The 15,240-nt window shown below is 41.4% G+C and overlaps 1 protein-coding gene across 2 annotated transcripts in view; it reads left to right on the top strand.

Moving 5' to 3' along the window:
* The window catches only part of NHSL1 (NHS like 1), a 152,766-nt gene that overhangs the window by 98,564 nt on the left and 38,962 nt on the right, over positions 1-15,240 (top strand). For both annotated transcript variants that reach the window (XM_023190992.3, XM_023190993.3), the window contains exon 3: positions 1,095-1,222. In XM_023190992.3, the coding sequence (XP_023046760.2) occupies positions 1,095-1,222 (128 nt within the window). The remainder of the gene's footprint in view (positions 1-1,094; positions 1,223-15,240) is intronic.

The raw sequence follows: 15,240 nt of genomic DNA, 5'->3' as shown, positions 1-15,240 counted from the left end.
CAGGAGATCGAGACCATCCTGGCTAACACGGTGAAACCCCGTCTCTACTAAAAAAAATACAAAAAACTAGCCGGGCGAGGTGCGGGCGCCTGTGGTCCCAGCTGCTTAGGAGGCTGAGGCAGGAGAATGGCATAAACCCCGGAGGCGGAGCATGCAGTGAGCTGAGATCCGGACACTACACTCCAGCCTGGGTGACAGAGCGGGACTCCGTCTCAAAAAAAAAAAAAAAAAAAAAAAAAAAAAAAAAATGAGAACATTATAATCCATGATCTCGTGTGTCCCTTCTAGCTAAAATGAGTCTAGGAAACAAGCATAGCATGAGCATCGCTTTTTTTTTTTCCATGTGGAATACTTTCACATAATCTAGTAACTAAGGCCATGGGTTAAGATTCCGAGTCCACTGCTCACTTGCATAATATTATAGAGCAAATAACATAATTACCCTAAACGTCAGTGTCCTGTGAGTAAAGTAGAATTAATGATAGTGTCTACTTCACAGGGTAGTTGTGAGCTCTGAATGCAATCTCATCAAGTATTAATTTAATATTAATATTAATTGAAATATGGTATGTAGTATGGACTAGCTTTTTAATGACCTTCTTCCCCTCTCTGCGTGTCCCTCTGCAGAATGTGATTTTTTTTTTTTTTTTTTTTTTGAGATAGAGTCTCGCTCTGTCGCTCAGGCTGGAGTACAGTGGCCGGATCTCGGCTCACTGCAAGCTCCGCCTCCCGGGTTTACGCCATTCTCCTGCCTCAGCCTCCCGAGTAGCTGGGACTACAGGCGCCCGCCACCTCGCCCGGCTAGTTTTTTGTATTTTTTAGTAGAGATGGGGTTTCACCGTGTTAGCCAGGATGGTCTCGATCTCCTGACCTCGCGATCCGCCCATCTCCGCCTCCCAAAGTGCTGGGATTACAGGCTTGAGCCACCGCACCCGGCAATAATTCTTAACTGTTTTTACCATTATTTCAAAATCCTGTTAATGCCTAGAAAAATGTAACTTTGAAAAGTAAAAAAGAAGAGTAAACGTAAAGTAAGCAAAGAGGAATACAGCTTTTTAATGACCTTCTTCCCCTCCCTGTGTGCCCCTCTGCAGAATGTGATAAGTTGCGGCATGATGGCTACCGCAGTTCTCAGTACTACTCTCAGGGACCCACCTTTGCGGCCAACGCCAGCCCGCTCTGTGATGATTACCAAGACGAAGATGAAGAAGCAGATCAAAAGGTAAGCTTCAAAGTTCAACACGGGGTCCTGGGTTGGATTCCAGAACACAGAAAGGGTATATGTAGACAAACTGGTAGTATCAAAATCAAGCCTGTATTTTAATCAATAGTATTGTCTCAAGTGAATTTCTTGGTTTTGACAAATGTGCCATAATTATGTAAGAGAATAACATAAATGGAAACTGGGTAAAGGGTATACAGGAAACTCTCAATACTCTTTGCAGCTTTTCAGAAAATATAAAACTATCCCGATTTTTAAAAAGGTAAGATTAGAATCTAAAGAATTCATAAAGGAGACATAAAATCAGTGTATTTATGCATCTAAAATATTCTTTTTTGGTTAGAAAAATAGAGGGCTTTTTTCTCTTGTTTGATTTTTCGTATGACCAAGAACTCAGTTATATGACAAAGAACTCTGCTCATAATAGTAGAACCCACTGCTTTACAGTGGTCAGTGTTATTGATAGAGATAGAATAGAAGCAGTGCATTTACTTAATATTATTGCACTAGCCAATTCATTTAGTGATGCTATTTTACATTTGGGTTCCTTTTCCTCTGCCATCTCTGGTGATATGCACAAACCACTTAAGATAAGTAATTTTCTTAATACTAAATACATATGAAAGAATAAAAATGTATGAAGATTTTGATTTATGTAATTTTATTTTCATTTATTAAGTAATGTGAATTGACATTGGAATTATTACTTAAAATAAGATTTGATGAATAGTGTTTTGTTTCACAACCATTTTAATTAATTAAAAGCTTTCAGTGGATTAGGCCAATTTATAAATGCCTTATTGATTGAAGAACATTATTCAAAATTTATTGTCCTTTTCCTCAAATAGGTAACTTCAGAGAATAAAATAAGATAAGAATTGATCAAAACATGGGAAATTAAGCCAGGCATTGTAGCATGCATCTGTTATATCAACTACTTGGAAGGATGAGACAGGAGGATCCCTCGAGCCCAGGAATTTGAGTTGTGGTCACTCCATTGTACTCCAACCTGGGCAGCAAAACAAGACCCTGCCTCAGAAAGCAAAAGGGAAATTACTACCTTAAACTTTTGATCTTCAAATGATCTTAACCCAGATTTTTTTTTTTAGATTCATTTTTTTTTTTTTTTTTTTTTGATGAGACAGTCTTGCTTGCTCTGTCACCCAGGCTGGAGTGCAGTGATGCAGTCTTGGCTCACTGCAACCTCCACCTCCCCGGTTCAAGCAATTCTCGTGCCTCAGCCTGCAAGTAGATGGAATTACAGGCACACGCCACCACGCTTGGCAGATTTTTGTATTTTCAGTAGATACAGGATTTTACCATATTGGCCAGGCTGGTCTTGAATTCCTGACTTCAAGTGATCTGCCCACCTCAGCCTCCCAAAGTGCTGGGATTACAGGCATGAGTCACTGCGCCTGGTCTACATTTTTAAACTAATGTTTTAAATTGACAAATCATAATTATATGCATTTATGGAGCGCAATGTGATGATTTGATATAGATACACAACATGGAATGATTAAATCAGACTAGCGTTTATCTGTCACTGTGCTTACCTATTATTTTTTATGGCAAGACATGAGATTTGCGCTCTTTGTTATTTTGAAATATACAATTTATTATTAGAGATTGTAGTCATCCTACTGTGCAATAGATACAAAAACTTATTCCCCCTGTCTGAAATGTTGTCCCCTTTGATCAGCAACTTCCTATTCCTTCCCTTTCCACCTAGATTTTTATCACAGAATGTTTTTCCTATTTCTTGAAAAGTGTTTTCACATATTGGATTACTCCTTTGAGCCTTTAAAATATACAAAGACAGTATCTTACTATAATGAGTAAAGCATTTATTTCAAAATTAATCTGAACTCTAATTTTGAAATTTTTCATTTATCTCTTGTTGGCATGAGGGGAAAATGAAAACCAGAAAGTGAATTACAGAGTGAGACTTTTGTCTATCCAGATATACATTAGCCTTATACTGATGCTCAGAGAAAAAGAAAAGTTTATAATGGGGCCCAGTGAGACAGATGGTTTCTGGGTGTATAGAGTCCACTAGCAAATTGGCATTGTCTTGACAGCATCCTAAGATTTTTCTGGAGAATGAAAAAATCATTTCTAATTCTCACATAGCTCTTTGCTTACCGTGATACTCAACTCTGACGGAAGTTAGCCTCTGCACTAGTTTCTACTCCTCTGTACCATTGCCACAGACCCTGACAGCCCAGCAGCCCTCTCCCAGATGTGTGTGAGAGTGTGGACAAATCACCCCCGAGAAAACAGGCTCCTATCCTGCTGAAAATGAGTGCAAAGAAAATGGTCATATATAAGGAAATATATATAAAAGTCATCCTTTATATGATGTGATATGACATGACATCCCAGTAAACACAAATGTTTCCATAATAATTACCTTAGTGTGATTTGCTGGCATTGGCATCACTAGACCAGGAACGAGAAGTTGACGGTGGGACCCTTGACAGGTCTCCTTGGGACCCACAGTGTCCTTCTTTTTGTGAAAGGGAGGAGGTAGACAGTGGGAGGACCTGCCTGGTATGTGTGGGAGGAGAGCTATTTTCTGGGGTCCCTCCCAACCCTCTCCAAGTTAACAGTGTCTGCCTTCATGGCTTTCCTATATTTGGTCTCTTACAAAAGCACACAGCCACTTTCACATCTTAGCTTTCTTTGCTGCTATAAATTTTTGTTACTTTTGTGATTTTTAAAAATCCAGGTTTGGTTGGGTGTGTTGGCTCACACCTGTAATCCTAGCACTGTAGGAGGCCAAGGTGACCAGATAGCTTGAGCTCAGGAATTCAAGACCAGCCTGGTCTTGAATGTAGCAAGACCCTGTCTCTACAAAAAATAGAACAAAAACTAGCTGGGTGTGGTAGCACACCTGTAGTGCTAGCTGCTCGGGAGGCTAAGGTGGGAGGATTGCTTAAGCCCAGGAAGTCAAGGCTACAGTGAGACATGTTTGCACCACTGCACTCCAGCCTGGGCAACTGAGTGAGACCCTGTCTCAAAAAAAAAAAAAAAAAAAAAAAAATCAGGTTAATACTTGTTCTTGGGTAAAAGTATTTTGAAATCCTTGGAATATTATCATTAGAGATATTTATGGGGAACTTGTATTTTTCCTTTTCTTAAATATGTAGAACCAAGTTGAAGTATATTAGAAAAATGTTCAGTCATTAAATCTGAATGTCATCTCAAGACAATCTCTGTAAGAAATTGGTTTCAGAATAAAATAAATATCAAATTATTTTTATCAAATATATATTAGACATTATTATATACTAATTAAATATCAGCTAACAAATTATACTATCGTAATAGCTAACTGCCTGCTTCCCCTTCCTGCCTCCCCAACTCCCTTCTTACATTCTTCTCTTGGAGTGACCTCACTGAGTTTTGGATTAACTTCACCATTTCTTGATTCTGTGCAGCATCAGAAAAACCACTTGCCACCCGACTATAACATATAGCCAATTCCACGATCTTGGAGCACATTTCCCATCCTTTTGCTTATTCATCATGGTTGGATTAATTGCAGCACTCTGTTTTTTGTGTTTTTGTTGTTGTTTTGTTTTGTTTTGTTTTGTTTTTGAGACAGGGTCTCATTCTGTTGAGTCTGTTGCCCAGGCTGGAGTGCAATGGCACAGTCACAGTTCACTGTAGCCTCAACCTCCTGGGTTCAAGTAATCCTCCTGCCTCAGCCTCCCAAGTAGTTGAGACTCCAGGTATACATCACCACACCCAGCTAATTCTTGTTTTTTTTTTTTTGTAGAGATGGGGTTTTACCATGTTGCCCAGGCTGGTCTAGAACTCCTGGGCTCAAGCAATCTGCCTGCTTTGGCCTCCCAAAGTTCTAGGCTTACAGGCGTGAGTCATCACGCTCAGCCTTGTTCTTCTTAACTATATAAAGTTAACAAGTCTCAGTGCTGCTGTCAGTGACAAAGATCCTGAAATTGGTATGGAAATTAAACACATAAGCCTTATGTTTTCTCTACCACTTCCTATAGGTCCCTCTCCATAACTCATGTGCGAATGTCTTCAGGTTGAAGTGAGGGTTTTGTTTGTGTGCATCCACATAGTACGTGATTGGCTGCTTAGTTGGCTTATTCATTCAACAGTAATTCCTTGAGTTATTTCTACTAAGTAAATATTTGCTCTGAGTCCAAATCTTTATTAATCTTCATGGCCCTTGCTGCCATTCACTAGGTCACTGTGATGCGCGGATGCATCCAAGCTGTACAGCCAGCAGTGGTGGTCATTTAGGACCCAGAAACACTCCTCATATCTCCGTAATGTGTTCTGAGAAAGAGCTCCTTCAAGCACAGAATTATAATTTCTTTGTAAAATAAGGACTTATTGATCACCTTCTATGTGCCAGAGACTATTCTAGGTGTTGGATGTGTAACAGTAAGCCAAATGCAAGAAATCTCTGTCTTTGATGGAGCTTTGATTTCATGGGGAGGCACTAAGAGCAAATACAGTCATGCATTGTGTAATGACAGGGATACATGCTGAAAAATGCATTGTTAGGTGATTGGTCATTGTGCAAATATCATAGGGTACACTTACCCAAACCTAGATGGTACAGCCTTCTACACACCTAGGCTAGATGGGATAACCCAGTGACCCCCAGATTCCTTGTCATCAGGGTCCAGTTTCATGGAAGACAATTTTTTCATGGCCCAGACGGGTAGGTGGGACAGTTTTGGGATGAAACTATTCCACCTCAGATCATCAGACATTAGTTGGATTCTCATAAGGAGGGCACAGCCTAGACCCCTCACATGCACAGTTCACAATAGGGTTTGCGCTCCTATGAGAATCTAATGCTGCCACTGATCTGACAGGAGGCGGAGCTCAGGCAGTAATGCTTGCTTGCCTGCCACTCACCTCCTGCTGTTCAGCCCAGTTCCTGACAGGCCACAGATGGGTACAGGCGCACGGCCTGGGGGCTGGGGACCCCCGGGATATGGCCTATTGCTCCTAGGCTACAGCATGTTATTATACTGAATACTCTAGATAATTGTAACAATGGTGAGTATTTGTGTATCTGAACATAGGAAAGGCACAATAAAAACACAGTAGAAATGATGAAAAATGGTACATCTGAACAGGGCATTTACCATGAATGGAGCTTGCAGGACTGGAAGTTGCTCCTGGTGAGTCAGTGAGTGTGGTGAGTGAATGTGAAGGCCTAGGGCATTATTGTACACTATTGTAGGCTTTATAAACACTGTAGACTTAGTGTTTATAATTATAATTAGCACTATAATTATAACAAAAATTTTTCTAGCCAGTTTCAGTAGCTCACACCTGTAATCGCAGCACTCTGAGAGGCCAAGGTGGGAGGATTGCATGAGTTCAGGAATTCAAGACTAGCCTGGGCAACAAACTGAGACCCCATCTCTACAAAAAAGCAATATGTTTTCTTCAATAGTAAATTAGCCTTAGCTTACTGTAACTTTTTTACTGTATAGGCTTTTAAATTTTTTAAACTTTTTGACTGTTTTGTAATAACACAGCTTAAAACATAAATACATTGTATGGCTGTACAAAGATATTTTCTTTATATCCTTATTCTGTAACAGTTTTTTTATTTAAGATGTTTAATAAAAAAGTTTAAAGAGAAAAACACTAAGACACAAACACACACACTAGCCTTGGCCTACACAGGGTACAGGGTCAGCAGCATCAGTGTCACTGTCTTCCCCTCCACATCTTGTCCTACTGGAAGTTCCTCAGGGGCAGTAACACCCACGGAGCTGTCATCTCCTGTGACAACAATACCCTCTTCTGGAATATCTTCTGAAGGACTGGCCTGAGGCTGTTTTACAGTTAACTTTTTTTCATAAGTAGGAATACCTTCTAAAATAACAAAAAATATAGTATGGTAAATACATAAACCAGTAGCATAGTCACTTGATATTTTTATCTTGAATATCATTATCAAGTATGATGTATTGTGCGTAATTGTGTCATATTTTGTTTTTTTGTTTGTTTTGAGATGGAGTTTTGCTCTTGTCACCCAGGCTGGAGTGCAGTGACATGATCTTGACTCACTGCAACCTCTGCCTCCTGGGTTCCAGCAATTCTTAGTAGATTTTTAGTAGAGACAGGGTTTCACCATGTTGTCCAGGCTGGTCTCAAACTCCTGATCTCAGGTGATCCACCCACCTCGGCCTCCTAAAATGCTGAGGCTACAGGCGTGAGCCACCGTGCCGATCCTCAGTTGTGTCATATTTTTATATGAGTCTTAGGGCAGTGAGTTTGTTTACACCGGAATCACCACAAGCAGGAGTAATGTGTTGTGCTATGTTGTGATGCCCACGACATCATTAGGCAATAGAAATTTCTCAGCTCTGTTATGATCTTATCGGGCCACTGTCATATATATGGCCTGTTGTTGACTGAAATGTCATTATGCTGCACATGGCTGTAAGTAATTTTGCTCTGTTAGAAAGTGGCATACACTCTGGAGTAAAACAACTGGAGGGACAGTTGCAATGTTAAATGAAAAGGGTAGGCCTTATTCAGCACAGAGGTGATTGGGATTGAAAGAATGAACATTTCTGAAAGAACATTTTGGAAACAGAAAAATCATTCATTTCTGGAAGAACATTTTAGAAACAGAAAGCAGCCAATGCAATAAATGTTTCTTAAGAGTGTATGTGGGGCTGGGCGCAGTGGCACATGCCTATAATCCCAGCACTTTGAAAGGCCTAGGTGGGTGGATCACTTAAGGTCAGGAGTTCAAGACCAGCCTGCACAACATGGTAAAACCCTGTCTCTACTAAAAATACAAAAATTAGCTGGATGTGGTGGCAGGTGCCTGTGATCTCAGCTACTCAGGAGGCTGAGGCAGGAGAATTGCTTGAACCCAGGAGGCAGAGGTTGCAGTGAGCCATGATCATGCCATTGTACTACAGCCTAGGTGACAGAGCCAGACTCTGTCTCAAAAAAAAAAAAAAAAAAAAAAAGTATGTGATGTATCAGATGCTGCAAAATGCAAAGATTAGTAAGATATTTTACATGCCTTAAGGATTTTACAGCTCTCCAAGGTAGGGAAAACTAAGTAGAATGAAAAGCATTATATATAACCTGCTGTTATAAGTGTTTGGCATATAGTACTAGGTAAAAAAGAAATTATTCTGACTTGGATAATCAGGAAATGGGGGAGGGATCCAGAGATGGTAAAGTATGTAAGAAGAATGGTTACAGGGCTGTTGCAACAGGCAAAATGGCACTGAGGACTGAGACCAAAAGTATGGTTGAATGATGAGGAAGGGGGTAGTTAAGAGATGGGGCATTCTAGAGTTAGGAGACCAGTTTCAAGTTTTAGTTCTGCCACTTGCTGTGTTTCTTGGGATGCATCACACCCCTTTAAGGCATGAATTTACTTATGTAGAAAGTGGGGAGTGGAAGAAGATTGTTCTCTGTGAGCTTGCAGGACTGGAAGTTGTTCTGGGTGAGTCAGTGAGTGTGGTGAGTGAATGTGAAGGCCTAGGGCATTATTGTACTCTGTGAGCTTTTTGAACAAACAGTTTATTCATTCTTTTTTTTTTTTTTTTTTTTTTGAGGCATACACATTGCTTTATTTAAAACATATGGCGAAGAGAGCCAGGCAAGGGGGCTCATGCGTGTAATCAGGTGATCCACCTAGGTGGATCCACCTAGGTGGGTGGATCACCTGAGGCCAGGAGTTTGAGACCAACCTAGACAACATGGTGAAACCCTGTCTCTACTTAAAATAACAAAAATTAGCTAGGCGTGGTGGTACGCACCTATAATCGCAGCTACTAGGGAGGCTGAGGCAGGAGAATCACTTGAACCTGTGAGGCGGAGGTTGCAGTGAGCCAAGATCACGCCACTGCACTCCAGCCTGGGTGACAGAGCCAGACTCTGTCTCAAAAAAAAAAAAAAAGGTGAAGGGAAAATATCTAGCTATTTGAACGTAATTATTCCAAACATAGAAAACACACAATTAAAACAAGTGAAGGAAAGCTACTATAAAATAACAGCTTAGATACTTTTTAAGGATCACTTAATAGTAAATCTAGAAATGGGAAAAAAAATCACAGAGACAGAATTTGTTTAGTGCCAAGTGCAAATGCTGCTGAGCAATGTTAGCAGACTGAGACTCAGAATTGAAGCACCGCAGCTGTTCTCCAGTGGCCTAGGGATGCTCTCTTCTCCCACGCTGCCATCCTCAGCCTTCCTGCCCTGACCTCTCTTCAGAAGTGCCTGGCAAAGGCAGCAATGGCGACCACCTGCAGGATGGCCTCCAGGCCATGGAGCGCCAGGAGTGTGGCACTGAGGGCCCAGTCCACCCACAACACCAGGGTCTACCAAAGCAGGAAGTGGGCAGAGAGGAGGACGGTGCCAGCCGTGATGGCCAGGCTGGCGGCCAGCAGCCTCTCAACCTCTGTCAGTTTGCCCCTGGTGCCCAGGTATAACTGTACTGCTTCCAGAATCCCCATCAGAAACAACGGAGTGAGATCGAGGACCAGGTAGCAGTGAGGATAGCTGAACACCTGACCTTGCGTGCAACTGCCATCTTACTCACCCCCTCATTCATTTACTGAGTAAATATTCAGTCTTGCCAATATGCCAAGCATTGTTCTAAGTACTGAGAAGCCATCAAGTGAACCAAAGCCCCTTCTACTGAAGGGAAGATCATGGTGAACAAACAAGCATCATACAACACCAGGTGGTGATAAGTGTTATGAAGGTAAATAAAATAATGGTAAGGAGAGTTCTAGAGCGACAGGGCTGCCAGTTTAGATTGAGTGTCCAAGAAGGACTCTGAGAATCGTCATTAGAGCAGACCATCAAGTGACATATAAGAACGTCACCCAAGTGGGAGTTGAGCAGTGAGAACACATGGACACAGGGAGGGGAACATCACACACCGGGGCCTGTCAGCGGGGTGGGGGGAAAGGGGAGGGAGAGCATTAGGGCAAATACCTAATGCATGTGGGGCTTAAAACCTAGACAACGGATTGATAGGTGCAGCAAACCACCGTGGCACATGTATATCTAAATAACAAGCCTGCACGTTCAGCTCATGAATCCCAGAACTTAAAGTAAAATACAAAATAAAACATTAAAAAAAAAAGAACATCACACATGGGAAGGCCTGAAAACCTTATTGTAGTTACCCTGCGGGAAGAATAGCCACACACCAGAGCAGGTAGGCACGGAGCAAGGGGAAGAGTGGTGATAATGACTTTGGAGGAAATAACCAAGGACCAGATCACATAGGACCTAATTAGCCATAGTAAAGATTTTGGATTTGTTGCTCCTGGGTGAGATGGGAGTCACTGGAGGAGTTGAGCAGGGAAGTAACATGATCTGATTGATTATTTAACGGGATTTGTCTGTAGGAAAATTAGACCATAGACAGTGGAAGACAGAAGCACAGAGACAAGACAATAGGCCCTTGCAGTAATCCAGAAAAGCAATGGCCAAGGGTGGCTGGGACCAGAATGGCAGTGGTGGGGTTTCTAGGTTTATTTGGAAAGTGAATCCTATAGGATTTGCTTAAGTTATGAGACAAAGAAGAGTTGAGGATAACTCCATCTGCTATTTTTCTAGCTTGGTCTCTCAGAATCTCATTACAAAAATTATTTTACCCCCTGAGAAATTCTCACCCATTAACCCTGCTCTCTTCATGTCCACACTCATCCTTCCCCAGCTTATATTACATGGCCTGCCATTGCACTCACTTCTTTGCACACATTTTCAACTCTGCTGGCTCCTTTCTCCTTCTGCCACTTTCCTGGCAAAGAACCCAACTCCAGTTTGATCCAACTTTTCCCTGCTTTGCACTAAAGCCTGATTGGTTAGTTAAACGAGGCTAGAGAAGGACGCCAGGGTGTGTTTCACTGAATGTATGACCTCAAGCCTCAAGTGCTGCCTAGCAATCCTGCTATATTAACTCATCGGTTCATTCTTCCACTCTCCCAAGTAATATTTCATACCTTCTCAAATCTCCAAACACAACTGCTTCTGTTTCACTTGCAGATCCTGCCTGCTGTGGTTTGGATATGGATCGAGTTTGTCCCCACCAAAACTCATGTTGAAATGTGATCCCACTGTGGTAGTGTTGGAAGTTGGGGCCTAGTAGGAAGTGTCTGGGCTATGGAGGAAGATCCCTCATGAATAGCTTGGTGGTGTTCTCTGGCTTGGTAGTGAGTTTCTGCCCTCTCTCGATGGGATTGGTTCTCGTGGAAATAGATTAGTTCCAGTAAGAGTCAGTTGTTATAAAGCCGGGAACCCTCAGATCCTCCCCTCATTGCACATGTCTGCTTCCCTTTTGATCGTCTCCACCATGTTGTGACACAGCGTGAGAGCCCTTGCCAGAAGCCAGGGCCATGCCCTTGAACTTCTCAACCTGTGAAATCCTAAGCTAAATAAACCTCTACTCTTTATAAACTACCCAGTCTCAGATATTCTTTTGTAGCAACAGAAAACAGACTCAGACTCTGCCCTTTGTACTTGCTGCACTAGGAAAACAAAAGCACTCGGGTCATATCTTTTCACCACCAAACCCATCAAACTTCTTACATCTCCTCCTTCATGGTCTCACCCTTTCCCGCCATTGCAATGCCCTGCTGTGTCCCAAGTGGCTAGCTCAGGGCCTGGCACACAGTAGGCACTCAGTATTTTTCCAGTGGGATGAATATGGACAACTTCTCAAGGACTTCATATTTGCAATTCATCCCTCTCTCTTAGCCCTAATCAATTTTCTGTCTTGATTGCATCATAACCATCATTATACAAACATACTTTACTTTCTTTCATCTTAAAGAAACCCTGCTTTGACCTTTCATTCCCCTCAAATTTCTACCACATTGTTCAGTTCAACTTTATAATTAAACATGTCCAAAGAACTGTCTGGACTTGCCATCTCCACATCCTTTTTTCACAATCTCTTCTGAAGCCCCTCCAAACAAACTTTTATCCCCCGCGCATACTTAAACTACTCTTGTTAAGTCTACCAATCACCTCCACATTTGCCAAATCTAATATTTAATAGTTAATTCTCAGACCTCATCTTACTCAGCCTCTCAGCATTTGACATTGTTTATGATTCTTTTCCTCTAAGAATACTTGGCTCTCATGACATGACACACTCCTGGTTTTCCTCTTCCCTCACTGGCCGTTGCCTCTCAATCATTTGTTGGATAGTCCTTTTCTTCCAAATACCTAAAAGTTGGTTTAACTCAGGGCTCAAACCTTGAACCCCTGCTACTCTGTAACAGGCTCACTCCTTGGGTGATTTCATCGAGTCCCATCGCTTTAAGTGCCATGCGCTGATGTTTTGTAAATGTATATCTTTAGCCCAGACTCATGCAGTTACCTGCTTACTTTCCATCTCCACTGAAATGTCTTACAGGTATCTCAAACTTGTCCAAATCCAAATATGTGATTCTCACATTTCTTTTCAAAAAGAAAAAAAAAAAAAATGCTTCCTTCTTCCTTTTTTTTTTTTTGAGGCAGAGTCTTGCTCTGTCGCCCGGACTGGAGTGCAGTGGCCGGATCTCAGCTCACTGCAAGCTCCGCCTCCCGGGTTCACGCCATTCTCCTGCCTCAGCCTCCCGAGTAGCTGAGACTACAGGCGCCCGCCACCTCGCCCGGCTAGTTTTTTTTTTTTGTATTTTTAGTAGAGACGGGGTTTCACCGTGTTAGCCAGGATGGTCTCGATCTCCTGACCTCGTGATCCGCCCGTCTCGGCCTCCCAAAGTGCTGGGATTACAGGCTTGAGCGACCGCGCCCGGCCCGCTTCCTTCTTTCATAGTTTTTTCAAAACCACCTCAGTAAACCACAGCTCCTTTCTACCAGTTACTTAAGTCAAAAACATAGGGCACGGCCTCGATTCTTTTCTTTTTCTCGCACCTTCAGCAACTTCTGTAGGACTACCAATTTTTGAAACACCTTTAAAACCTCAATTCAGGCATCCTGCAATGGGTAGGTCAGGGAGTATGTCCATAGAGTAGGCAGCCGAGGCAGGTTAGAAGTGAGGCTGTGAAGGATTCAGGTAGGTGTTAGATGGGCCGTGCTGTGGATATTGAGTTCACCAGGAGTGATAACAGGAGTGCTGGTGGAGGGAGGCTGAGGTGGGCTCACAGAGGGGCAGTGCGAAGTGAAGGAATTCCTTTATTGCATAGCTAACAGGAAATCTCTGACACATTTTCAAGCAGAGAATTTTATGATTAGGAGTAAAAATTGTATATAGTAATCCCTCAGTATCCATGGGCAACTGGTTCCAGGATTTCCCACAAATACCAAAATCTATGGATGCTCAAGTTCCTTGTATCAGATGATGTAGTATTTGCATATAAGCTACACATATCCTCTCATATACTAGATCACCTCTGGATTACTTATAATAACTAATATAATGTAAATGCTATGTAAACAGGTGTTATACTGTATTGTTTAGGGAATAATGACACAAAAAATGTCTGTATATATTCAGTTACAGACACAGCCATTCTTTTATTTTTTGTTCAAATACTTTTAATCCGTGGTTGGTTGAATGCACAGATATAGAACCCACAGATATAGAGGGCTGACGTATATCATCTTTTGATAGATAGGAGGTACATAGGTAATTTTGAAATGGATTTTCCAGTTTATACAGTGTATCAAAACTGACCCTAGAAAAGAGGAAATATTTTATCAAAGTGATTACCATGAAAAAAAAACAAACCTTATCAAACATTTACATCAAATTGAAAAAAATACCAAGCCCAGATAGTCTTGTGTATGTTGGGTAGGAGTGGTCTTCTACGAAAGATGTCAAAGAATAGGTAAGTCCAATGCTTAAAACTTTTTCAGAGCAAAGGGAAAAAGTGCAGTTCTTTTTAATAAATTAGTTTAACACTGATGCCAAAACCTGGCAAAGATTGTATGAAGCAGAAAATTAACTAGCCAGTCTCACTCATGAATATTGGCATTAGAGATCATAAATAAAACAATAGGAAATGTAATCTAACAGCTCATTAAAAGAACTATTCCAAAATCAACCTGGGTTTATTCCGATGGTAATGCAAGGATGCTCGATACTAGGCAATCTAATTATGTATTAATAATATTAATAGAGCTGAAGAGAAAGATTTTATATAGTCAAAACTGTAGATATTGACAAGTTATTTGGTACAATTTAATGGCTATTCTTGATTTAAAAAAATATAGCAGAACTTAACAAAGTTTATCTGCCTTGTCTTCCAAATCCCACAATTTTTAATGGGCTGTTCCCACTAGAATGCGATATAAGAGAAGGACATTCACTATCATTATTACCACTTAGCATAGAATGGAAAGAGGTAGCCAACAAAATCAGGAAAGCTGTAGAATAAAAAGTGCAAAAGTGAGAAAGATTGAGATTATGTTATCACTCTTTGTTCGTGGTTAAGTCTATATACTGGGTAAATCCAAGAAAGTAATATTTCAAAATTTCTATAAATAACAGAGTTCAATGATATAGTAAGGTATAAAATTAATATATAGCAATCAATAACTTTCATATCTATAAAGTCAAATTAGAAGATACAACAGGAAAAATCTATTTAAAATAGCTATTGCAAAGTACAGATAAATTTAGTAAGAAAAGGACAAGATCTATATGAAAGAAACTTTAAAAAATACTATATGGCCGGGTACAGTGGCTCATGCCTGTAATCCCAGCACTTTGGGAGGCCAAGTTGGGTGGATCACCTGAGGTCAGGAGTTCAAGACCAGCCTGGCCAACATGGCAGAACCCCATCTCTACGAAAAATACAAAAATCAGCTGGACGTGGTGACGTGTGCCTGTAATACCAGGTACTCGGCAGGCTGAGGAAGGAGAACCCAAGAGGTGGAGGTTGCAGTGAGCCAAGAGTGTGCCCCACTGCTCTCCAGCCAGGGTGACAGAGCAAGACTCTTCTCAAAAACAAAAACAGGCCGGGCGCGGTGGGTGGCTCAAGCCTGTAATCCCAGCACTTTGGGAGGCCGAGACGGGC

The sequence above is a fragment of the Piliocolobus tephrosceles genome, chromosome 5 (assembly GCF_002776525.5).
Source record: "Piliocolobus tephrosceles isolate RC106 chromosome 5, ASM277652v3, whole genome shotgun sequence".
Taxonomy (NCBI): domain Eukaryota; kingdom Metazoa; phylum Chordata; class Mammalia; order Primates; family Cercopithecidae; genus Piliocolobus; species Piliocolobus tephrosceles.
Note: the sequence above shows the minus strand (reverse complement) of the source record. Positions and strands in the feature narration are given on the sequence as shown.